General features: G+C 43.6%; 1 protein-coding gene across 1 annotated transcript; it reads right to left on the bottom strand.

The window, feature by feature from the left end:
* On the bottom strand, positions 1-27,296 carry LOC140736341 (visual system homeobox 2-like). The gene is made up of 3 exons (XM_073062336.1): positions 27,254-27,296; positions 18,463-18,620; positions 1-1,493 (listed from the first exon to the last, which is right to left on the bottom strand). The coding sequence occupies exons 1-3, from the start codon at positions 27,294-27,296 to the stop codon at positions 1,077-1,079; spliced, it is 618 nt and encodes a 205-aa protein (XP_072918437.1). The 3' UTR covers positions 1-1,076.
* Positions 27,297-27,629: the final 333 nt, after the last annotated feature.

Raw genomic sequence — 27,629 nt, forward strand, 5'->3', positions numbered from 1 at the left:
TTCTGTTCTGTCTCCTCAGATGCATCCTGATTTGTAGAGTGTTTCAGAACACTAGATCGCTATTGTTAGGTTAAATATCAGTTTGGGGAGGAATACCAAAGATACCACAACTATTAAAATTAAACCTACACCCTTCAAGAGCAAACTGCAAACATACTTTGTAATACAAGAAACCACCAACTCTGTGCTTCAAAAGTCTTTGGATTCCAGTGTAGGTCCTTTGGGAACTTCAAAACCAAGGTTAACAAAGTTGTAAGTGACATTAAGGCAAGGAAACGGATGAGTCATGGAGTTAGAACAGCCCTGTGGTGCCGAATGGCCACATTCTGTTTCTTGGCAATTGAAGGTATTTTAAAATTATTAAAGGAATTGTTAACCAGGTGACCCTGGAGCCAGTGCATGGGATCCATTAGATGGTGCTGTTCCCTCAGAATGAATTAATCTACTGCGAGTTTGAGATTGACTGGCGCATGCATTAAATGGGCTCCTCTATTTAGTACATCACCACAGTCTCTTTTAGTCTAATGCCACACAGTTCTACGTTTATGTATAACATGTTGGATACCCTCCACACAATTAGTATTTGTCATAACACATGCACAGTTCTGTATCCGACGCATAGAGTCACTTCTCGAAGAGCGTATCTGCTAAAGCCACTTCTGCTATCCGCAGGAGTTGTTGTGACGTTGTTCAATTAAACCTCAAGCAATGTCCTGGCAAAGAATTAAACATGTCATCCTCTCTCAGCCCTGGTGAAATCCAGACCCTCATCTACGTTGTGTAGGTGTGGCTTACCATTGCTCATGCTCTCCCTAGTTTTCTGCAATCTCCTAGTGAGCTAATATTTGGTCTGGATGTTACACAATCCCTTTCTATAATATAGTCTCTTTGTGTTACAGGGCCTCCATGCACATTCTCTGGTTGTGTTGGACATTTTGTGCAGTCTCTCTCTCTGTGTACTCAACACTGTATGTCCATCCATTGCACAGTCTCTGTTGCAAGACCCTCTGAGAATGGTGCACGGTGCGACCAGTCTCTGACACCAGAGCTGGATGTCTTGCGGTCTGGCGACTCAGTTACAAATCACTATTGTTGACCTCATCAATTGTCTCTTGAGTCCCCGCAGAGACAGGAAGCAGTTGGGCGGCCCCACTGTGTATCTCGGCCTCATGTTTCCTCGCCTTTGCTCGGAGTGTGGAAATGCTGCAGCTGCGAATCTCCTTTGGATTGGGGCTTGGCCTGGAACGGTCTCTGATGCCCTGGACCGCTGTCTGGAACGGGGGTGCAATTAGGTGTTCTCTTCGGTGTACCTGGGATTCAGGCCAGGGGGGAGTGGCTTTCTCCATCTTGTCAGTGACCACATCGATATTCAGACGGCGGCATTTCTCCTCCTCCGCACTGTTGCTTGCCTCTTGGACTCTGCTCTTCTCCGAGGATCTGCCCTGCAGCTTTAACTGCCTCCTCATCTTAGCCCTGCGGTTCTGGAACCAAACCTGCAGAATAAATCCCTCAGTTAATTGTGGAATAATCTCATTACATTGTACTTAACTGCCCTAAGTTTCCCATAGAATACTGCGCTGTCAGAGGCAATGAGCTGCAGGAGGGGGTGTTAAACTAAGTCTAACTGCCTGGTCAAGTGGACATAAAATAGCAACTCTCTACTTTAAAGAGGAACAGGGGAGTTCTCTGCTGTGTCCAGCCCAGTATTTATTCCTGAACCAACATTCTTAAAATTAGAATCATCACCACCCTTTCTCCCTCTCTCCACAGATATGACTTTTTCTTCCTCTTTCTCTGCTGTTACAAGAGTTCTGATTTTTTTTAGTTCTTCCTGAGAAGGCAGAGGCTATTTGTCCCATTGAGTTATTTCAGCTCTCACAACAATCCTGTCCATCACTATCTTCTTCTAATTTATTTTCTCCCCATAGTCCCATCAATTCCCCACATTCAAACACCCACCTACACATTAGGGCAACTTACAGTGGTCAACTAGTGAATTAGCCTTATGATATGGTGTAGAGTCAGTAAAGGACCACTGGTCTATTTAGATCACCTTCTGCTTTCCATATGGTTGCTGTGTTGTGTTGCCCCTATCAGAGAAAGGAGCAAAGTCGGGATGATGAATGAAATCAATTGCCACCTAGAAAGAAGGATTGATCTGGAACCATTACTGAAGCATTATTTCTAGTCTGATCAAATGTTCCAAACACTTGACTTTTAATCAGTCACATTCCCCTCTAGTCCAGCAAATTACTTCTGCTGAAGTGTCTATCTAATTCTCCTCTCAAGGCCTGAATGGCTTATTACCCACCTCTGCCCCTCTCAGCAGCTAAGTAGTTCCAGATGCTTGCTACTTTCTACAGTCATTTATCCTTATTGCCTAACCCACCCTGTAACTTCAACCCATTACTTTGAGTTTGCACCTCCAGTCCTTGAACCGTTCACTAATGGGATTAGCCCTACAATTTTTATCTTGTCTAAATCACTCACATCTTGTCCACATCTCTCCACAGACTTCTTTGCTCCAAGAATAACCTCAGCATCTCATCTAACCATCCAGCTGAAATCCCTCATCCCCTGAAACCATCCTCATAGATCCGTTCTGTTCCTTCTCCAGGTCTTTCACATCCTTTCTGAAGTGTGGTGACCAGAAATGTTGTGACCCAGGAAGTGCTTTATAAACAATGTGATAAAGCAGCAAGGAGAAAGGATCTTTTCTTGGAATTAGGGCTCAAATCAAAGTGATTAAAGTCAAAGATGAGTTTTTGTACAAGTACACAGGTACAGTGAGAAATTAGTAGGAGCAGCAAGTCTACAAATTATAACCATATAACAATTACTGCACGGAGACAGGCCATCTCAGCCCTTCTAGTCCGTGCCGACGCTAACACTCACCTAGTCCCACTGACCCACACTCAGCCCATAACCCTCCATTCCTTTCCTGTCTATATACCTATCCAATTTTACTTTAAATGCCAATACCAAACCTGCCTCTAACACTTCTACTGGAAGCTCGTTCCACACAGAATACAAAAAATTACTCAAATACGAGGAAATCTGCAGATGTTGGAAATTCAAGCAACACACACAAAATGCTGGTGTAACACAGCAGGCCAGGCAGCATCTATAGGGAGAAGCACTGTTGATGTTTCGGGCTGAGAGCCTTCATCAGGACTAACTGAAAGGAAAGATAGTAAGAGATTTGGAAGTAGGAGGGGGAGGGGAAAATGCGAAATGATAGGAGAAGACCAGAGGGGGTGGGATGAAGCTAAGAGCTGGAAAGGTGATTGGCAAAAGGGATACAGAGCTGGAGAAGGGAAAGGATCATGGGATGGGAGGCCTAGGAAGAAAGAAAGGGGGAGGGGAGCACCAGAGGGAGATGGAGAACAGGCAGATTGATGGGCAAAGAGAGAGAGAGAAAAAAAGGAGTGGGGGGAAATAAATAAATCAGGGATGGGGTAAGAAGGGGAGGAGGGGCATTAACGGAAGTTAGGGAGATCAATGTTCATGCCATCAGGTTGGAGGCTACCCAGCCGGAATATCAGGTGTTGTTCCTCCAACCTGAGGGTGGCTTCATCTTGACAGTAGAGGAGGCCATGGATAGACATATCAGAATGGGAATGGGACGTGGAATTAAAATGTGTGGCCACTGGGAGATCCTGCTTTTTCTGGCGGACCGAGCGTAGGTGTTCAGCGAAACGGTCTCCCAGTCTGCGTCGGGTCTCACCAATATATAAAAGGCCACACCGGGAGCACCGGACGCAGTATACCACACCAGCCAACTCACAGGTGAAGTGTCGCCTCACCTGGAAGGACTGTCTGGGGCCCTGAATGGTGGTGAGGGAGGATGTGTAAGGGCAGGTGTAGCACTTGTTCCATTTACAAGCATAAGTGCCAGGAGGGAGATGGGTGGGAAGGGATGAGGGGGATGAATAGACAAGGAAGTCACATAGGGAGCGATCTCTGCGGAAAGCAGAAAGAGGGGGGGAGGGAAAGATGTGCTTGGTAGTGGGATCCCGTTGGAGGTGGCGGAAGTTACGGAGAATTATATGTTGGACCCGGAGGCTGGTGGGGTGGTAGGTGAGGACAAGGGGAACCCTATCCTGAGTTGGGTGGCGGGAGGATGGGGTGAGAGCAGATGTGCGGGAAATGGGAGAGATGCGTTTGAGAGTAGAGTTGATGGTGGAAGAAGGGAAGCCCCTTTGTTTAAAAAAGGAAGACATCTCCTTTGTCCTGGAATGAAAAGCCTCACCCTGAGAGCAGATGCGGTGGAGACGGAGGAATTGTGAGAAGGGGATAGCATTTTTGTAAGAGACAGGGTGGGAAGAGGAATAGTCCAGGTAGCTGTGAGAGTCTGTAGGCTTATAGTAGATATCAGTAGATAAGTCATCTCCAGAGATGGAGACAGAAAGATCAAGAAAGGGGAGGGAGGTATCGGAAATGGACTAGGTAAATTTGAGGGCAGGGTGAAAGTTGGAGGCAAAGTTAATCAAGTCGACGAGCTCAGCATGCGTGCAGGAGGCAGCGCCAATGCAGTCGTCGATGTAGCGAAGGAAAAGTGGGGGATGGATACCCATATAGGCTTGGAACATGGACTGTTCCACAAAGCCAACAAAAAGGCAGGCATAACTGGGACCCATACGGGTACCCATGGCTACACCCTTGGTTTGGAGGAAGTGGGAGGAGTCAAAGGAGAAATTATTGAGAATAAGAACTAATTCTGCTAGATGGAGGAGAGTGGTGGTAGAGGGGAATTGGTTAGGTCTGGAATCCAAAAAGAAGTGGAGAGCTTTGAGACCTTCCTGGTGGGGGATGGAGGTATATAAGGACTGGACGTCCATAGTGAAAATAAGGTGGTGGGGGCCAGGGAACCTAAAGTCATTGAAAAAATTCAAAGCATGAGAAGTATCATGAACATAGATGGGAAGGGATTGATCAAGGGGGGATAAGACAGTGTCAAGGTATGCAGAAATTAGTTTGGTGAGGCAGGAGCAAGCTGAGACAATGGGTCTGCCTGGACAGGCAGGTTTGTGGATCTTGGGTAGGAGGTAGAAACGGGAAGTGCGGGGTGTGGAAACTATGAGGTTGGTGGCAGTGGATGGGAGATCCCCAGAGCTGATAAGGTTGATGATGGTGTGGGAGATGATGGCCTGGTGCTCCTTAGTGGGGTCATGATCAAGGGGTAAATAAGAGAAGGTATCAGTGAGTTGTCACTGTGCCTCGGCCAGGTATAGGTCAGTACGCCAGACTACAACAGCTCCGCCCTTATCAGCGGGTTTTATAGTGAGGTTGGGATTGGTGCAGAGGGAGCGGAGAGCAGAGCATTCAGAAGGAGTTAGATTGGAATTGGAACAAGGTGTGCTGAAGTTGAGACGGTTGATGTCCCTTTGGCAGTTAGCAATAAAGAGATCCAGAGCAGGCAGAAGACCAGAGTGGGGTGTCCATGAAGAGGAGGAGGGTTGAAGATGGGAGAAGAGGTCATCGGTGGGGGTAGGAGAGTCCTTGCCAAAGAAGTAAGCTCGGAGACGGAGCCGGCGGAAGAAGAGTTCAGCGTCATGGCGTACGCAGAACTCACTGAGGTGTGGGCGAAGGGGGACAAAGGTGAGGCCCTTACTGAGGACAGAGTGCTCTGCCTCAGAGAGTTGAAGGTCGGAGGGAATGGTAAAGACCCGGCACGGATGAGAGATGGGATGGGGGGGGGGGGGGGGGGGTAATCAAAAAAATTACTACTGGGTGTGGCTTACGGCCACTATAATAGTGAAGGAGTATTGGGCACAAAATAAATCAATAAATTGGACAATATTTAATGTGTATTGTGTAATAATCATGAGGAACTCCAATTTAGAACAATTTGCTGAGGAACAAAATTGGACAAGAAGTTTTGTGTAACAATGAAAGGTGAATTAGGAATGTTGTAGCAAAGGATAATTTGCAGAAAACTCATTACTAAATGGGAACATTTCACATTTGCAAATTTGGAAGCGATGTGGCAAACTTTGAAGCTGGATTCAAATTGAAACTTTCAATTCTGAGGAAATTAATAGGTTAACTGAAAGAAATGATTCATTATTCTCAACATTCCCTTGAGAGATAACGATTTCACAGAGGAGATGTTACATCCATACTTAATTAGAAGTATTTAATACTAGATTCAAAGAGCCAATGTTTCTAAAACCAGGACATTGGGAGGGTTTTTAAATTTGCAAAGGATAACAAATAAATTGTGAACAGGAGAGAAAGAGAATATGAGGAATGAAATATGAAGTTAAACTGCAGGATCCACTGCAATTAGAAAAAGGAGAGACGGGCAAGAAAAAATTGAGAACTTGGGAAGTACTTAGCAGGTCAGGCATCATCCATGGAGAGTTATTTAGAATCAGGCTCAAAAGAAATTAAAGCAGGAAACGTAGCCAGGAACAGGAAATCTTAGTGAATATTCAATCATAAACAAGAGAAGGTATGCAGATGCTGGAAATCCAAGCAACACACACATTTTGGCCCGAAACATTGACTGTACTCTTTACGTAGATGCTGCCTGGCCTGCTGAGTTCCACCAGCATTTTGTGTGTGTTACATGGTGAATATTGTTGGAATCTCAGACCAAGTATCTAGAGATCACTGTCTGTTGCCTGGATATTATACACAAGAGACAATCACAGTATAGGCAGATACCACCTGAGGTTACATCATTGCCCCAATGTTTATCTCAATTTTTCTTACTGCAGTGCTACACCTCATCTCCAACAAACCTCCACAGGACAGTGGGAATCAGTTCAACAGCTACTGCCTTCACTACAGGGCCAAAATCAGCCTCTCAACAGTCCAGCTGCAGTACACAGGTGACATTTATGACCACACACTGATTCCAAGTTCCTTCGGACACATTTGTTGAAGATTACAAGAGAGTACTCAATTTCTAAAATGCAAGTGTTGTCTACCTGTGGTGGTAGTTAATAGTGTTATTCCTGTGCCACTCAGTTAGCCACTCCCATATGGGAGGAGTTCACATACTGTGCAAGCAAAGATATCAATGAAGTTCAGTCGAGTATCCTGCATGCTGCTGTCCTGGTGTGGTCTGCATCATCCTTCAGTAACAAACACAACATGGTGTCGGAAGTGGTTGATCATCAATGAATTGATGCTACAAACCAAGTGGGATCCCCAACAAGACAATTTTCAGTAAGAATGTCCTTGTTGGCATATATCTATGACAAATATCCAAAGACTTCAACCTAAACTGTCTACGCCAGTTTGCTAACCTTGAGACATGAGCTGGGAAAGGCCAGGATAACTAGGCAACACCTTCAAGCTACAGCCAAAAGTGGATGTACTGTAATAATCTGTGGGCCACTATCCTGGGGAAGTGCACCGAGACACAGAGAAGTCAGTCAAACTCTCAGGGAGAGAAAAGAAGACTTTTGTAGTCTAAATAAATAAAACAATAAATAAACAAACAGGAAAATGGAGCAAATACCTGCAGAACCTACATCTACTTATCTAATAATGCCCCCCAAGACATTTGACTTCTCTAAACCAGGGTACTTTAGAGATGGCTCAGACACTTTGAGAGATTTAAGCTATCTCACTCAGCTTCAGAGGAGCATCAAGTAAGCACACTGATATATTGCATGGGTGACAAAGCAAATGACATCATGGGTGGATTAGGACTGACAGATGCTCAGGAAAAGGAATACTAAACACTGTGGACAAAGTCAAAGAATATTTCAAAGGAAAGCGAAAGTCAGACTACTGTGCATATGGAAATCTGAGCAATGAGCTCATTAGAAACTGGATTGTGGCCAGGCTACTAGACACCAAATTGTCAGCAAAACTTCAAGTGTAGGTAAATCTCACACTAGAAGAAGCCATTACTATGGTCAGGCAGAGTGAGAATGTTCATCAGCAACAGGCAGAACTCACGCATGAACCGACGCTGACGTAAAGCTAGAAACTGTACAAAAAGAAGTGTACAAACGAGGTGCAGTCAGAAAGACTACTGAAAGAGGTGACAGCTAGAGCTGAGCTCAAACAAAACAGATAAGCAAAACTAAGAGTGGGTAAAATGGCCAACTTCAGGAGAGGCAGCAAGTCTCAATTCCATATCAAAGAGCTCTGACCAGCAAAAGAAGTGAAATGCCACCCTGGAATAGAGTTGGCCATTATAAAAGCCAGTGTCGCTCAAAAGCAAAGAGGTGGAGCGGAGTAATGATGGCGATAAACGGTGATTGCTTCTTCAGAAACCCGCTCTCGGGGTTTCATAACCGACCGTTGTTGTTCAGCACGCCCAACGGCTCAGCCTAAGAGTCCATCTCAGATTCGGAAGCCTAGGATCTCAGGGCTGAGGAGATGGGCGGATCGAGGGTCGGTGTCACGGCAGAAGACCCGTGTGTCGTCAGGGGAGTTGGGATATCTGCTGTGGACTCGGAGACCCAAGATCTTTGAGATCTTCTGGCACAGAGCTCGAAAAGTGATGTAATGGACTTTTAACATCGTAAACCAGTGAGTTGTTTGTTATGTCTCCCTGTTCACTGGGAAAACGGAGACACCTCTTTCTTGCTTATTAGGGAGAGAGAGAATCTGTGATATTTCATAAACCGGATGAAACAAGAAGTCTTTGGAGTAAATGCAAGTCTGTGTCTTTGCTGTTGCTTTGCTCATGCCTGAGTGTTCAGTGATGGGTACCGATGCTTTTTTTTGCTGGTGGGGGGATTGTTGCTTGCTGCCACTTATGCACGGGAGAGAGGGGAGCTGAGGGGGGAATTTGGGGTTCTAACATTTAACTGTCATTCATTCTTTGGGGCACTCCTCTGTTTTCGTGGATGGTTGCAAAGATAAAGCATTTCAGGATGTATATTGTATAAATTTCTCTGACATTAAATTGGACCTTTGAACCTTTGAAAACAGTTCTTCAGGAGGTCAAAGAAGACCATGATTCAAAGAGAGAGTTTCCTTGGGGCTCTAGTTGCAAATAGACAAGACTGGAGCACTACAGTTCAGTTGCAAAATGAGGCAGTGACATTCAAGATGGACACTGGGGCAGATGTCACAGCCATCCATGAATGTCTGTTACAAAACTGGCAAAGGAATCAGGCGTTACGCTAAATCCAACAAAGAGAATGCTCACGGGGCCAGTGAAACACAAGCCCAGTATGAAAGGAATGTTTACTAATTCCATCTGTAAAAATAAGAAACAGTTAAAAGAGGAACTCTATGTTATTCAGAATCTCTTCTCGTCACTACTGGGACGGCAGACCATTGCGAAACTGAACCTCATCGCAAGGTTGGATTCACTAAACAATGTTCAGTGGCAGGAGAAGTACCCGGAGTTGTTCACAGGCCTGGGGATACTGAAAGCAGAGTACCTTATTCAACTGAGGCCAGGAGTGATGCCCTACTCTCTGCCCACAGTGAGATGTATACCAGTCCCATTGATGAACAAAGGGGTCAAAGGTGAACTTGAGACAACAGAGGCACTTGACCTCATAACTCGAGTGAATGGACCTACTGACTAGTGTGCTGACATTATTCCTGTTCCCGAGCCAGATGGTACGGTGAGGATCTGTGTTGATCAAACAAAATTGAATAATGCACTGGGTGCGATAAGTTTATTCTGCCGTCTGTTGATCACACACTTAGTATGCTGGGTGGAGCAAAGTCCTTCACCAAAATAGATGCAAACTCAAGGTTCCAGCAGATCTGTTTAGCTCCTGAGTCACAGAAGCTCACAATCTTTATCACACCATATCAATGCTATGCCTTCAATTACTCCCTTTTGGTATCTCTGAATTGTTTCAGAAGACGATGAACCAAATTTTAGAGGGACTGGAAGGAGTAGACTGAACAATATATTCATCTCTGGAGGTTCAAGTGAGGAACACGTCAAAGAGGGAAGGTGCCTTGGAGAAACTGAAACAGGAAGGAATCACCCTGAACCTGGAGTTGGAGGCAGAGTTAAGATGGCACTAAACGGCAACTCCTTTGCTTGCATCTTCGGAAACAGCTCTATTTCCATCTTTAATATCTTTATTTTTCCTTTCCAAGGTTCTTTTGAAGACCCTGACCTGGAGTTACACACTGACTTCGGTTCTTTGTAGAAATGGGACCGGATCCCGGGGTTTTAGGACAGGCTGTTGTTCGGCATACCTGAAAGTCTGGCTCGTATTTGGAAGCCTAAGATCTCGGAGCTCTGGAAATGAGCGGATCGAGGGTTGGTGTTATGGCCAGAGACCTGTGTGTCATAGGGGGGAGTCGGGATATCTGCTGTGGGCCCAAAGACCTGGGATCTTTGCAATCTTCAGGCACAGAGCTCGAAAAATTCAATGTAACGGACTTTTAACATCATAAGCCAGTGAGTTGTTTGTTATGTCTCCCCACTCGCTGGGAAAATGGAAACACCTTTTTCGTTTATTAGGGAGAGAGAGAATCTGTGGTATGTCGAATGCTGGTGTGAAACGCCAAGTCTTTGGGGTAACTGCAAGTCTGTGTCTTTGCTGTCACTTTGCTGATGTTGGAGTGTGATGCTTGCTTTTTTTTGCCGGCGGGGGAAAAGGAGGTCGTTGCTCGCTGCCGCTTACGCGCGGGAGGGAAAGCTGTGGGAGACTTTGGTTCTCAAGTTTAACTGTTGTTCAGTCTTTGGGGTTCAAACCTCCTCTCTATTTTTGTGGATGTTTGCGAAAGCATTTCAGAATGTACATTGCATACATTTCTCTGACATTAAATTGGACCTTTGAACAAAAAGAAATGCAGATCTGCAAATTTGGAGGGATGCAACCAGATTCAGACAAACCGGCAGGAGTTCAGAACATGGAAGAAGCCATGAATATATCAGAGATCCACAGTTTCCTTGGCATAGTAAGCCAGCTGGGAAAGTGCATTCCAGATTTGACAGAGAAATCAAAACCACCTAGAGACCTCCTCTCTGAGAGAAATGTCTGGCACACACCACAGGAGAAGTCATTGTCATCACTTAAAGCACAGCTTATCTGTCCACCAATATTGGCATTCTTTGATCGGAACAAAGCAACCAAGGTCTCAGCAGACACCTCTTCCTTTGGCCTGGGGGGGGGGGGGGGTGCTCATGCGACACTGTAGTGGGGTATGGAAACCGGTGGCATATGTATCAAGAGCACTGACTCCCACTGAACAGCATCACGCCCAAATCGAAAAGGAGATTGTGGCTGTCGTGTGGCTTCATGGTTCTTCAGATTCTACTTGATAGACACCAAATTCCTACTTGAAACAGACCAGAAGCCACTTGTCAGCCTCCTCAGCTCAAAACACTTGGATGACTTACCTCTGCGTCTGCAAAGATTCAGAATGAGGTTTGTGTGATACTGTTATGACACCGGCAAATCTTTCACAACACCAGACACTCTGTCAAGGATGCCACACAAATGTGAGTGGACGGAAGCTGACTCCACCTCATGGAAGACACCAACATCTTCTTAGCTCAGGAACAGTATCTGAAAGCTTTCCTGCTTCACAGAGTAAATTCACACTGAATTGAAAAGGGACCAAATCTGCAGCAAGGTATTGCAATACTGTGAGCTTGGATGGACAGCTGTTCCAAAGGAGCTCATGAACTCAGACCTTACTGGCTTGAAAGAGACACACTCACCATTCTTCATCATTTGCTGCTAAACAGCGACAGACTCATCATTTCTGCTTCTATGCTCACCAAATCCACCAGGAAATCAAAGCATTGAAAAATGTGGCCTAAGAGCAAGGCCATCCTTGTGGTGGCCTGGTCTGAGCACACAGCTCAGAGATGATGTAAATCAATCCAGGAAACTGCACAAAATCACGCTGAGTCTCTCTGTCCCACAGAGCTGCCATACTTCCCATGGCAAATTGCAAGCTCAGGCATTATTGAGCTGAAAAGAGACAAATATCTTCCCACTGTGAATTACTACTCACGGGATGTTGAGGTGTCCGAGCCATCATCTACAAACTCAGCAGCAGTTACACGGCACCTGAAAGTTGTATTCACTCACCATGGAACACCAGAGACACTTGTGACTGACAATAGTCCACAATTCAGCAACTCAGAGTTGAAAGCCTTTGATTGGAACCATGAGTTCAAACAGCAGACAGGCAGCCCACCTTACCTACAGGCAAACGGGGAAGTGGAAAAAGCTGTGCAAACTGTTAAAGGTCGCCTACTGAAGGCAAAAGACCCCTACAGAGCACTGCTAGCTATCGCTCTTCACCTCTTACGACAGCTACAGTCCATCAGAGCTGTCAATGGGCCAGAGACTGAGAACAAGCCTGTCTGTTCCTCCTTCCCTTCTCCACCTCACTTACCAGACTTGGACAAAGTGAGGAATTTTGAGACAACAGTGTGAGAAAATGAAGAGCATGCATGATCTCAGACACAGAGCAAAAACTTCGTTGTCACCCAGGAATGGTGAAGCTGACACCCAGGAATGGTTTCAGACCCATTCACCGAAGGAACAGCAGTCCGTCAGCATGCACCACGATCGTTTCTGATCAGCACATCACCAGGTGAAATCTGGCAGCATGGGTGTGTGTTCATGTGCCTTCGAAATACATGAAAGGTAGAGAAAGAAATAGAGTGGCCTAAGCCTTATAACGAGGATCACTTACCGGAAGTGGATGCACCTGTCCAAGAATCTCTAATCACTCCAACACATCCAGGAACCTATACTAGATCGGTCGTTTATCTGTCACACCACCGAGATATACTCCATAGCCTAATACCTTTGGGCAAGTGACTAAAGGGTCAGAGTAATCCTTTCATTTTGCTGGAGTGTTCAGGTATCTTCCCTGATGTGCATTAGAATTAGTGTTTCTTAAAAAGAGTTCTAATGTTGAAACCATTTCACAAAATGAGAGCTGTTCTTAAAAAAGTTAATTGTGGAGAAAAGAGGAGGGAAGCAAAAAGAGAAAAGGACAGTTATGGTGTTGGCAATTCTTTTTTATACAAAGAAAGAGAAAGACAGTCATAAAGTTGACAATTATTTATATGTTTATATAAGGAGCATGAGTTACATGTTATGGGTAAAGTGAACTGAATCGCTCAATTTCAGTTACGATAATTTCAATGGAGTTCTCTAAACAAGAGGTGCTTACCTAGTTTTTCCTTTTTTATCAAGAAGGGGAGATGTAGTGCTAGTTAATGGTGTTATTCGTGTGTCACTCAGTCAGCCACTCCCACCAGGGAGGAGTTCACATACTGTACAAACGATAAAGCTCAGTCGAGTATCCTGCACACTGGCATCCTGGTGCGCTCTGCAATATCCCTCAATAACAAACACAACACTACCAGCCTGCCTGGACTGTATAACACTGGCTTCTAACAAGAAAGGTTCTTGCAGACTACTTCCAAACTCTCAGGAGATAATCTCAAGGAAAGTTGACATTAACAATGGTTTGATATTCATAATCATCTTTGATATGCCAGCACCGCTTTTGTTGGATTGAGGATCAAGATGTTGAAGATCAAGACTTTAAACCTAGCACAAACCCGTGGTCTGCAGGACAGCAGTTCCTCAAACTTTATTGTGCACAAGGAGAACAGCGTGGTACCCAACACCAAACAGTTCCGAAGTTTGAACAAAGAAATGCCATTTTTATACTGACATTGACCAGCAAATACAGATATTGAACAATTGGTTACCTTGTGCGTGTTCAAATTCCTTAATTGCATAATCAATCACTAATCACCACCGTGGCAAATCGGGTATTAATGACTAATAGAATCTATGCATTAAAGGCTAATAATATTTCAGATTTAATAAAATAACTAAGCAATATTAAGTGTTATCCTACAATCCTATGTTTGCATCTTTATCTTGTCTCGGTATGCCCAATTGGATCTGGTCCCCTCCTGTGCAGAGTGAAACTATGCTCTACAAAGACCTTTCCTGCCTGGGCTGACTACACACTAGCAGTAAACTACCCTTGCCTGTATAGTACCTGAACCCTTTGTCTTGCTGCAGCTAGCACAACACACACACACACACACACACACACACACACACACACACACACACACACACACACACACACACACACACACACACACACACATACACACACACACACACACACACACACACATACACACACACACACACACACACACACACGAACTTTCTCTGCAATGATTCCAAAGGAAGTATATTCTGTCTTAAATACGGAGACCAAAGCTATACACAGAACTCCAGCTGTGACCTCATAAGCTCACTGTAAGTGTTAGTCAAAACTTTCCTGCTGTACAGGAGGCCCCATATCTCCGTCTTAATTAATTGCTGTACCTCATACAGACTTTTTGAGCAGAACCCTTTGCACCACAACATTGTGCAGTCTCAACCCATTTAGAAATTTTCCATTTCATTTTTCCTTGCAAAATGGATATCAATCTCACATTCTATATTATATACTATTCTGCCAATTTCTTTATCACTCACTGAACCTATTCATATCCCTCAGCTGGCTCTATGTGCCTTCCTCACAACTTGCTAACCTACTTATCTTTGTAAAAACAGCAACTATTGCCCCAGTACACACAATCCCTTCATCCAAATCATCAGTGTATGTTGTAAACAATCAAACCCTGTGGCACCCCTGTACTTATTGAATGTCAATCTAAAAATGATCCATTTATCCCAAACTCTTTATTAATCAGTCTCATATCATGCTCCCTAATTTATAGATCTCACAAATGGAAATCTGACTTCATGCAAATTCTCCCATAAATTTTAAAGCATTTTTCAAGACAGGAAAGTTAGTTAAAGAAATGCAAGCATCTTTAGGAGTTCTAGAATAGGGATGACGGCTTCTTATTTCAAAAGACAATCAATCTTCAATAAAAAGGTCTTTATATGTAATCTCATATGCTAATCTTACAGATACAGGACTTCAAGTGTTCATGTTAATTTACCCTTATTGAAATTGTTCATTTCTAACTTTCATATTGAAAAAAGTATTGGTTTATAGTCAGATCTTGGGAATGGAATTCTCACCTGCCTATTTATTTACCCCTAACCTCATCTTGTGCAGTAACCTTACATCTACCACCTTATTTCAGGCTCCTGGGTGTAAGGATCTCTGAGGATCTAACCTGGTCCCAACATTTTGATGCAGCTATGAAGAAGGCAAGACAGTGGCTATATTTCATTAGGAGTTTGAAGAGGTTTGGTTTGTCACCTAAAACACTTGAAAACTTCTATAGATGTACCATGGGGAGCATTCTGACAGACTACATCACTGACTGGTATGGGGAGGGGGTGCAGAGGTTGCTAATGCACAGGACCAAAAGTAGCTATGGGAAGTTGTAAAATAAGTCAGCTCCGTCTTGGGTACTAGCCTCTGTGGTCTCGAAGACATCTTCAAGGAGCATTGCCTCACAAAGGTGATGTCCATTATTAAGGACCCCCATCACCCAGCACAAGCCCTCTTTTCATTATTACCATCAGGGAGGAGGTACAGAAGGCTGAAGGCACACACTCAGCGATTCAGGATCAGCTTCTTCCCCTCTGCCATCCGATTCCTAAATGGACTTTGAACCCATGAACACTACTTCACTTTTTCTATATATTATTTCAGTTTTGCACTATTTTTAATTTAAATATACATATATACATATTTACTTTATTGAATTACTTTATTATCTTTTCCTTCTACATTACCATGTATTACATTGAAATGTTGCTACTGAGTTAGCAAGTTTCACATCACATACCAGTGGTAATATACCTGATTCTGATTCTGATTACTGAATGGTTTCTGGAACCAGTTACATAAAACTACAAGACATAGGAGTTTAATTTGTCCATTTGGCCTATCAAGTCTGCTCCACCATTTCATCATGGCTGATCCAGTTTTCCTCTCAACCCCTTTATCCAGCCTTTTATGCCCTGACTAATCAAGAAGCTATCATCTTTTGCCTTAAATATACCCAATGACCTGTGGCAAAGAATTCCACAGATTCACCACTCTCTAGCTGAAGATATTCCTCTCATCTCTGTTCTAAATGGATGTCCCTCTATTCTGAGGCTGTGCCCTCTAATCTTAGACTCCCCCATGAAAGGAAATATCCTCACCACATCCTCTCTATCTAGGCCTTTCACCATTCAATAAGTTCCAGTGGGATCCTCCCATCCTCATTCTTCTAATTTCCAACAGGTACAGGCCCAGAGCCAACAAACACTCCTCATATGATCACCCTCTCATTCCCGGAATCATTCTCACGAGCCTCCTCTGAACCCTCTCCAATGTCAGCACATCCCTTCTAAGATAAAGAGCCCAAATCTGTTCACAATAGTCCAAGTGAAGCATCACCAGTACCTTATAAAGCCTCATCATTACATCCCTGATTTTATATTATAATCCTCTCAAAATGAATGTTAATTTTGCATTTGTCCTCCTCACCAATGACTCAGCTTGCAAGTTAACCTTTAGAGAATCCTGCACAAGGACTCCCAATTTCCTTTCCACCTTAGATCTTTGAATTTTCTGCCATTTAGTAGATACACTTCCTGACACTATATTCCATCTGCTACCTCTTTGCCCATTCTCTTAATCTGTCTCAGTCCTTCTGCAGCACTTCTGCTTCCTCGCCGCTGTCTTAACAATCAACTCCAACATCTTCCCAACCACTGACATCAGGCCAACTGGCCTATAATTTCTTTTCTTCTGCCTCTCTCCCTTCTAGAAGATTTTTGCAATTTTCCATTTCTCCAGAACAATGCCAGAATCTAGTGATTCTTGAAAGATCATTACTCTTGTCTCCTCAATTGCTTCAGCCATATATTTTAGAACCATGGGGTGCTGTTCATCAAGGTGCAGGTGACCTATCTACATTCAGACCTTTCAGTTTCCCAAGTACTTCCTCCCAAGTACTAAGAACTTCACTCACTTCTGCCCCCTGACACTCTCAAACTTCCAGCACACTGCTAGTGTCTTCCACTGTGAGGCTGATACACATGTACTTACTCAGTTCGTCCCCCGTTACGACCTCTCCTGCAAAATTTTCCAGTGGTTGCATATCTCCTCTCGCCTCCTTATATATCTGACAAAGCTTTTAGTATCCTTGTTTATATTATTAGCTAGTTTACCTTCATATTTCATTTTTTCCCTCTCTATGCAATTTTTAGTTGCCTTCTGTTTGTTTTTAAAAGTTTCCAACTCTCTAACATCCTATTAATTTTTGATCTATTATATGCCCTCTCCTTTGCTTTTATGTTGGCTTTGACTTGACTTGTCAGCCACAGTTGCCTCATTCTCCCTTTAGAATACGTCATCTTTGGGGTGTATCTATCCTGGGCCTTCTGAATTCCTCCCAGAAACTCCAGCCATTGCTGCTCTGCCATCATCCCTGTTAGTGACCCCTTCCAATCAACTTTGGCCAGCTCCTTTCTCATGCCTCTGTAATTTCCTTTACTTCACTGTAATTATGATATATTTGACTTTAGCATCTCCCTCGAAGCACTGCCTCCTAAGTGTTCCTTTATCTTTAGCTCCCTAATCAAACCTGGTTCATTATACACCCAGTGCAGATTAGCCTTTTCCCTAATAGGTTCAATCGCAAGCTGCTCTAAAAAGCTATGGAGTTTATAGGCATTCTACAGATTCTATCTCTAGGGATCCTGCACCAACCTGATTTTCCCAATCTACCAGCATATTGAAATACCACATGTCTATCATAACATTGTCCTTTTGACATGCTTTTTCTATCTCCCATTGTAATTTGTAGTCCACATCCTGGCTACTGTTCGGAGGCCTGGATATAACTCCCATCAAGGTCATTTTTACCATTGCAGTTTCTTAACTCTACCCATGTGGATTCTACATCTTCTGATCCTATGGCACCTCTTTCTAAGGATTTGATTTCATTTTTTCCAACAGAGCCACACTACCCCCTCTGTCTACCTGCCTGTATTTTCAATACACAGTGTATCGTTGGATACATCACATCTACTTGTTACCCTTTAGCCACTCTGTTTGATACATTTCTAGAGAACGCTAACAAATTGGTCAAACACAATTTTCTTTCCATCAAACCATTTGCTTAAAAGTGCTATTTTTTAATGCCCTGCTGTTGCTTCCTAAGTATTCAATTCTAGCATTTCCCCAATGACAGAGGTTGGGCTAATTGGCCTAATTAATACTAACACTCATTCAAGCACACATACATACACACACAGCACACACAAAGAAAACACTATATACATAATCCAGTATACAAAATGAAGTAGACATAGCACAGATAAGACACAGATGAACAGCACATACACAACATGTATATACAGAAACCCCACCTGCGTATGTACAGTAAACAAGCAATTCTCATAGTTGCATATCCTCAGTTCATACAGAAACACACACACATACACCTCAACATTCATCATTCAAGCCTACATACACGGAGTTTGTACAGAAAACAAACGGAGACACACAAGCACGTACAGTGCCTCGGAACTCCCGCAGTAACCGTACCTGTACCCTGGCCTCGATCAGGTCCAATCTGAGCGCCAGGGCCTCTCTCATGAAGATGTCTGGGTACTGTGTAGCCTTGAACGCTTTCTCCAGCTCTTCCAGCTGCCAGCTGCTGTAGTTAGCCCGTGCTCGCCTCTGCTTCACCGGCTTTGACTCATCTGCACAGGGAGAGCAACAAGAGGCTTCTGTCCACACACTCAGGTTATAAAGATGCACCTTTGTAACTCCCTGCAGAGCATACTCAATCTGACAAGTCTTCAATGCAGAGGAATTGTAAAGATCCAAGTGCTGCTGTTAACACCGTGCACACAGGAACAAGGCCAGTGCTATCAGGGGAATGTTTTAGACATGGAGATGGTTTAACGACAAGGGTAGCTTCTCTGCTAATCACAGCTACTTCACTGAAGTGTCAACTATATTTGACATAAATACACCCCTAACTGGGAAAAGAATTAGACCTTGGCTAGGAGAGAGTTTGGCTACAAGCACTATGCACACAATGGCACCCCCTCACTGCACCTCCTTACCCCAAACCGCCTACACTAAAGCCCACGGGATTGAGTGCCAGTAGGGGAGCTGCAGCAACAAGTGTGTTGAGACCCTGTGCCCAAGGATGAAACTGTTTCCCCAGAACACGTGCAGAGGGATGACGGACTAGTCAGGGCATGAAAACACATAAACCTGCCTTTAGAGACGAGCAAAAAGTAAAACAGAAAACAATCAAAACCTGCTATGGGAATTCAGGGACTTTTATACATTCAGAGTGAAGGAGGAGACTATTCGGCCCATGTCTCAATTCCAGCCAAAAACAATGGCTAATCCCACTTCCCTACTACACTACTGCTGGTCGTGAAGGTTTGGCTCCTCTGATGCTCACCCTCTGGTCCTTCCACCACCACCACTTTGGGCAAAGAGTTCCAGAATACCAGCATCCTCAGAGGAAATGATACTCAGAACTCCCTCCAGTCCTACAACTAACTGGCGTCCCTCAGTCACAGACCTCCCTGCTGAGGGAAATGTATCCTGTCTAGTTATCTAAACCTTAAGTAATTGTATACATCCTGATTAAATCACACTTGACGGGGCCTTGCATTTTCCAGAGAAAATAATCCCAGACTAGAACTCTCTTCATCAGTAAAATTTTCCAACATTGCCATCATCTCCATAAATCAGAGAGGAACAGTGCCTCAGACTCCGCCTGGGTGGCCTACAACTGGACAGCATAAACACTGAATTCCCCAACTTCCAGCAAGTGCTCCCTCCTCTCCCTCCCTTTTCTCTCTGCTCCTGATCCCTATCCCGATCCGTTCCATCTGCCCATCACCCACATACTCCTCCCACAGGATTCCATCCATGCTCACCTTCCTCTCCTATCAGATTTCGTCATCTTCAGCCCTCCGTCTCTTCCATCGATCACCTGCCGGCTCTTGCTCCTTTCCTCCCTTATCATACCACCTATCTCCCCTCTCATTTCAGTCCAGATGAAAGGTCTCGACTCAAAAGGGTGACTGCCCAATTCTCTCTACAGATGCTGCCTGACTTGTTGAGTTCCTCCAGTAATTTGTGTTGCTCCATATTCCAGAATTGGGAGACTCTTGCATCTTCGTACATGTCCTCATCTCCACCCAGGGATCTGTCATGTAGTTCATGTGGAGTTGTGGCCAGTAGCCCGGCAACAGTGCCAGGCTAATGTTTTATAGAGTTATCGAACATGCAGCTCAGAAACAGGCCTTTCAGACCATCAACCACCCACTTACTTCATCCCGTTATAATATGGTCTTCTGCTGCACTTCGTGGGTCATCGGGCTGTGCATTCAGAGATGCTCTTCTGCACACCTCTGTTGTAACGTGTGGTTATTTGTATTACTGTCACCTTCCTGTCAGCTTGAACCAGTCCAGCCATTCTACTCTGATTACTCTCATTAACAAGGACTCTCCACCTACAGAACTGCCACTCACTGGATGTTTTTTCTGTTTTTTGCACCATTCTCTGTAAACGCTAGAGACTGTTGTGTGTGAAAATTAACCACCCCATCTGGTATCAACAATTATTCCACACTTCGGTCGCATTTCTTCCCCATTCTGATGTTTAGTCTGAACAATAACCGGACCTCTTGGCCATGTCTGCATGCTTTTATGTATTGAATTGGTGCTACATGATTGACTGAGTAGATATTTGCATTAAAGAGCAGGTGTACCTAATACAGTGGGCACTGAGTGTAGATCTATCCCATGTTAAGCAATGGACTTAGCACTGAATCCAACTGCTCACTTCCATGTTCCAAGTCACTAATTCATCCATCATTTGGAATTGTGCTTTCTGCTACAAGTTACAAATTTTGGATCCAATTTATCATTTTTTTCTTGAATCATATTTTTTTATCATCTGTTGGTTGGGACTTTGTCCAGAACCTTCCCAAAGTAAATACAGAAGAGACCAAGTGAGGGTGCGGTACTGAACTCTGGAGCTTGCATGCTCTCCCCTGGCTGCTCGGGGCTTGCTTCTACATTCCAAAAACATGCTGTCTGAAAGATTCAATTACTCTCAGTGTAGGTGAGTGTCAGGAGAATTAGGATAGAATATGGGATATGAGAGAGAATGTGTTACAGGGATATGAGGAAAAGAGAGGGAATAAAGAGCTAATGGGATTGTTCTTTGAGGGCTGGCAAGTATCCGATGGCCAGATCAGCCTCTGCCATTATTGTTGTAAGATATAGAGAAGATAAATCTGCTGGCCTCAACAACTCTGCTTATTACATTGTTAAAGAGAAACCCTGCTAGAATTAAATAGGTTTAAAGAGCATAGATAACAATTAATATAATAAACCCATGAAAGATCCAGTGAAAGTGAAGAATAAGTACCCTAAAAATAAATTAATTATGAACCACATAAAACAAACCATATTAGATGTAAAAAAATTTTAACTCTCCAACAAGTTAAAAGCTAACCCAACATGACCAAAACTAAATTGCAAAACAAAGAATAAATACAGAGAGAGAAATATAAGTAAAATTTAGACACATTGAAGAAAGTGATCAGGAAACAAAAATAATGTGGAAATATTGAAGAAGCGAAATATTAATTGCATAAAAGAATAACATTAAAAATATAAAACAGTTAAAACACAGACATCAATAAAGTATAAAACTAATCCAACAGTTAGACAAGGAAATTAAATATGAAACAGGCATAATCATGAAGTATTAAGTTGATAATGCACATGGGAAAATACATTTTATACATAGAACAATAAATTAAGCATGAATTTTAAAATATCCTCAAACAGATAAAACATAAAATAAATTAATGGAAAAATTAAACTAAAATAGTCTGACAAATTGCAGAGTATGCAGAACAAGCAACCAATATAAACAGGGAAGGGAAAACTAAATTAAAATATAAAGCATACCGCCATGTAACCATATAAACAGAAAATAATTAACAGGTAAAGTGCAGTAATAGTACAGAGTGAATGTATGAAAGTTCAAAAGACAATGAGTAGGGTTTCCTTCACAAGTTCCACCGGCTTAAAGATTTCATTACCAGACAGATATTTCACTCCCATCACCTTCACCATTTCAAAGGGAGCGTTCCCTTTATGAGTCCTTGGTCCACAATTCAGTCCCTATCTAACACTCCCAGTCTTATGGGCCCTTCACATGCTTTAGATGATCTGAGCAATGGGAACAACATGCATGAAACAGCACATCCTAACACCTTCACCATTGTTTAGGGAGATTTTAACCAGGCCAGTCTGAAAAAATCACTTGTGATTTCTGTGATCTCTGTCTCAGAGGCATCGGCTCTGTTAGGCTGTTTTTAAAGAGAGTGAACTCTTGCAAGGCAGAAGGTCCCAATGGAGTACCTGGTAAGGCTCTGAAACCCTGTGCCAACTACCTAGCAGGAGTATTCAATGACATTTTCAACCTCTCACTACTATGGGCAGAAGTTCCCACTTGCTTCAAAAAGGCAACAATTATACCAATGCCTAAGAAGAATAATGTGGGCTGCCTTAATGACTATCGCCCGGTAGCACTCACACCTACAGTGATGAAATGCTTTGAGAGGTTGGTTATAACTAAACTGAACTCCTGTCACAACAGGTCAATGACCTACACAGTCTCAGTGGCTCTCCACACAGTTTTAGACCACCTGGACAACACAAGCACCTATGTCAGGATGCTGTTCATCAACTGTAGCTCTGCATTTAATACCATCATTCCCACAATCCTGATTGAGAAGTTGCAGAACCTGGGCCTCTGTACCTCCCTCTGCAATTGGATCCTCAACTTCTTAACCGGAAGACCACAATCTGTGCGGATCGGTGATAACATATCCTCTTCGCTGACAATCAACACTGGCACACCTCAAGGGTGTGTGCTTAGCCCACTGTTCTGCTCTCTATATACACATGACTGAGTGGCTAGGTATAGCTCAAATACCATCTATAAATTTGCTAACGATACAACCATTGTTGGTAGAATCTCAGCTGGTGACGAGAGGGTGTACAGGAGCGAGATATGCCAACTAGTGGAGTGGTGCTGCAGCAACAACCTGGCACTCAGCGTCAGTAAGACGGAAGAGCTGATTGTGGACTTCAGGAAGGGTAAAATGAAGGAACACATACCAATCCTTATGGAGGGATCAGAAGTGGAGAGAGTGAGCAGTTTCAAGTTCCTTGATGTCAAGATCTCTAAGGATCTAACCTGGTCCCAGCATATTGATGTAGTTATGAAGAAGGCAAGACAGTGGCTATACTTCATTAAGAGTTTGAAGAGATTTGGTACGTCAACAAATACACTCAAAAACTTCGATAGATGTACCGTGGAGAGCATTCTGACAGGCTGCATTGCTGTCTGATATGGGGAGGGGCTACTGCATAGGACTGAAAGAAGTTACAGAGGGTTATAAATTTAGTCAACTCCATCTTGGTTACTAGCTTACAAAGTATCTTCAAGTAGCAGGGTCTTAGAAAGGCAGCATCCATTATTAAGGTCCTCCAGCACCCAGGGCATGCTCTTTTCTCTCTGATCCATCAGGTAGTAGGTACAGAAGCCTGAAGGCACACACTCAGTGATTCAGGAACAGCTTCTTCCCCTCTGCCATCCGATTCCTAAATGGACATTGAACCCATGAACACTACCTCACTTTTTTTAAAATACAGTATGTCACAACCACAGATGCGGTAGCTCAGTAGATACGGAAATCGTGCTCATGAATATACATGTGCCAGCTAATTATTATTTCATTGTGATAATATTTAACTCCATTCATTCCATCATAGTGTTTGTCGAGACTTGGACACGGACACAGCAACGCTTCGCTGCCTGCTTGCATTCTGCCTTGCCTGAGAAATTGGACTGTCAAGTCAACTGACTCTGAAGACGAGCGGTATTTGTTCTATTCTTAGTTGTTCTCTTCTCAGCAGTGTCGGCTTCGTTTTCCATTTGAGAGTTTTAGTTAATGGCCCTTGGTTTAGCGTTTATTGTTTTATTTTCCCTCTAACAGGGATCGCATTAAAGTGTGTGAACTATGGACCCGCTTCAATTTCTCTCGCTCCGCACTTGGGCCATATCCGAACCTGGTGACACAATATTTCTGTTTTTGAATGTTTTTTAATTTATTCAATATATGCATACTGTAATGGATTTACTTTTTTAATATTTTTTCTCTATTATGTATTTCAAGGAACTGCTGCTGCTAAGTTAACAAATTTCACGTCACATGCCAGTGATAATAAACCTGATTCTGATTCTGATTCTGCGTAAAAGGAGTGGCAACACCAGATCTTTCAGCTCTTCCCTTCCCACTATTCAGAGACACAGCAGTCATTCCGGGTGAATCATGATTGGGCTGTACTTCTTCCAATCAGGTGTACTAAATTCAGCATTAGCTCCTCTGCACTGGAGAAATCAAAGGTAGATTGCATCATTGCTCTGCTTTCACAAGGGTGACAATGAGACTATTTCATGTCACTTTAATTCTCCATCCAACTCCCACTCTGACCTAGCTGTCTATTGCAATCTGCAGAGGCACAGCTAGACCTAGCCCAAATTTGTGGAACATTACCACTTTTTGTATCTGGGCATTTCACTGCCTTTCAGGCTCAATATCAAATTCTCAAACTTTGCTCTTTCTTTATTTCCATATGTCTATCAATTCCACCCGACATCCATCTGTGATCTTGGATCCATTTTCTCTATCAATGAGTACAGCCTGACTTGCTTGGTATGTCCCACGTGCTTGCTAAATTCGACAGGTAATGCTGACAAAGAAGTATAATCTGCCTCAATCTGCCACACTAACCCATTTAGTCCCATTTTATCACGGATATGGAGTGCATGGGGTGCATGGGAGGGGTAGCACCTCTAGGTGGGGCTTTTCCACTTTAATATCTTTCACACACTGGTTACATTGTGCAAAGAGGTCGGCTGGTGGCACAGTGAGATCAGCGCCAGGCTCAAGAACAGAGGTTTCCGAGTTTGATCCAGTGACAGGCCGCCTCCGAGTGAACTCTCCATCCGTGCCAGGTTGATGTCAAGCTCGCAACTCAGCCTCGTAAAAAACACTGCCACCCTGCACAATGTAGTCTTCCTCGGACCCCGAGAGACAACCATTACTATCACAGATATTCCCTTTGTCCTATCCATCCCTCATCATCTGCTCTGCAAAGAAAAATTAACTACTTTCTTTCCTACTTCAGACAAAGGATCTTAGACCTGAAATGTTAACCATTCATTTTCCACCAGTGCTACTTGAGTTGTTGAGTGTTTCCAGCACTTTCTGATTTTTACCTCAAAGTTTTCAGCATCTGCAGCATTCTGATTTTTCACCGTTAAGTAGCTTCAGCATAAGAAATAAATGTTGAAACAGCAAACACATGGAATGTCAACATATCAAATATATGTTGTACCAAAAATATAAAGCAACAAAAACAGAGTAAATAAATACAGAGAAAATAAAGTATAAAACACAGATTTTAAGTTGCATTCTCTCAGGTCCCAGGGTCAGCGACGTTTCAGATCAGGTGCAAAGCATTCCAAAGGGGGAGGATGAGCAACTGGAAGCCATGGTACATGTTGATACCAACAACATAGATCGGAAAAGGGAAGAGTTCCTTCGGAGATAATATGGAGAGTGAGGTAGGACGCAGAAAAGCAGGACCTCAAGGATGGTAATCTCCAGATTACTTCCTGTGCCATGAGCCAGTGAGGGCAGGAATAATACGATATGTGTGGCTGAAGAATTGGTGCATGGAGCAGGGTTTCAAATTTGTGGATCACTGGGATCTCTGCTGGGGAAGGTGTGATCTGTACAAAAGGGGCAGGTTACACCTGAACTTGAAGGAGCTCAATATCGTTGTGGTCTGGTTTGATAGAGCTTTTAGGGAGGGTTTATTTGATAGGGGGATGGGAATCTGAGTGATGGTTACAGAACGGAGCAGTTGGTGTAAAGGTAGTTGCAGCGTGTAGAGTGACTGTGAGGGAGGGTGGACAGTGGATTGGACTTCCTTACAGTCAGTTGGATGGGTTGCAACCTGTCCATTTTAATGTGACGAGTATCAGGAACAAGGGTGATAAACTTAGAGCATGGATCAGTGCATAGAACTATGATGTTGTGGCCTTTACAAAGACTTGGCTGTCAGAAGGGCAGGAATTGTTGCTAGATGTTCCAAATTTAAGGTGTTTCTAAAGGGACAGAGTAGGAGGAAAACAAGATGAGGAGTGGCATTGCTAATCAGAGATAGGATCACAGCTACAGCAAGTAGTGAAGGGATTGACTACTGAGTCAGTATGGATGGAAGTCAGGAACAGGAAGGGAGTAATCACACTATTGGGGGTGTTCTATAGACACCTCCAATAGCAACTGACACTCGGGAGCAGATCAGGAGGCAGATTGTGGAAAGGTACAAAAATAACAGGGTTGTTGTCATGGGTGACTTCAATTTTCCAGATATTGATTGATACCTCCTTAGAGTGAGGACAGAATTTGTTAGGTGTGTCCAGAAAGGATTCCTGACATGACCTTTCTGACAGGCTGACTAGAGGAGAAGCCATACTAGATCAGGTATGGGGCAATGAACCTGGTCAGATGACAGATCTCCTAGTGAGAGAGCATTTCAGAGACAGCAACCACAGCACCTTTACTATAGCCTCGGACAGGGGTAGAAACAGACAGTATGTGAAAGTATTTAACTGGGGGAGGATGAATGATGCAGGAATGAGGCAGGAATTTGGGAGTATAAATTGGGAACAAATTTACTCAGGGAAATGCAAAACAGAAATGTGGAGATTGTTTAAGGAGTGTGGCGGGCTGAATAGGTTTGTCCCATTGAGACGGGGAAGGATGAAAACCATAGTTGAGAAGAGATGTAGAACAACTATCTAGAGGAAGATAGCAAGGCTCTAGGGAGTTACAAGGTAGTCATGAAGGAGCTTAAGAATGGGCTTAGGAAAGCTAGGAGAGGACATGAGAAGTCTTTGGTGAGCAGGATTAACGAAAACTCCAAGGTGTCCTATATGAATGTGAAGAACAGGATGCTTACTAGAGTGAGGGTGAAATACGAATACCAAGGATCCACTGGGAAAGTTTTACAATATCATCAGCCCTCTACAAATCAAACATCCGGATGGTCTGTTCAGAATTGCAGGAGACTTCGATCATGTTAACCTGCAAGATATTTTATCCGAATTCCACCAGCATGTCGCCATGGTTACTGGGGAACAAACAAACTGTACCATGTTTATACAAACAGACATGATACTTACAAAGCCATCCCATGTCCTTACCTTGGCCTCTCTGACCACATCTCCATAATGTTAATCCCAGCATACCGACGTGCTGAAAATGGAGAAGCCAGTCAAGAGGGCCATCGCTTATGGCCTAATGAGGCCACGTCTGTGTTTCTGGACTGTTTGAATGGACTAACCGGTAGATGTACAAGGAGGCCGCCACAAATGGAAAAGACATAGACCTTGAGGAATACGCCCTATCTGTCATCAGCTACACTGGTAAGAGTGTGGACTATGTCAATACCTCAAGAACAGCCCAACTGAAGCCCTGGCTGCACACAGAGGTGTGCTCCTTACTAAAAGCCTGGGACACTGCCTTCAAGTTTGGAGACAGAACAGCTCTCAGAGCACCCAGTCAAAGCCTCATCTTAGG

This window comes from Hemitrygon akajei, chromosome 11 (genome assembly GCF_048418815.1).
Source record: "Hemitrygon akajei chromosome 11, sHemAka1.3, whole genome shotgun sequence".
In the NCBI taxonomy this organism is placed as follows: Eukaryota; Metazoa; Chordata; class Chondrichthyes; order Myliobatiformes; family Dasyatidae; genus Hemitrygon; species Hemitrygon akajei.

Excerpts from the sequence above, each read along its gene's own strand:
- LOC140736341 (XM_073062336.1), bottom strand. The coding sequence starts at position 27,296 with ATGCTGGGATTAACATTATGGAGATGTGGTCAGAGAGGCCAAG. Across the intron at positions 18,621-27,253 it reads ATGTGGTCAGAGAGGCCAAG|ATGAGTCAAAGCCGGTGAAG; the intron begins GTAAGGACATGG and ends CTCCCTGTGCAG. Across the intron at positions 1,494-18,462 it reads TGATCGAGGCCAGGGTACAG|GTTTGGTTCCAGAACCGCAG; the intron begins GTACGGTTACTG and ends TTTATTCTGCAG.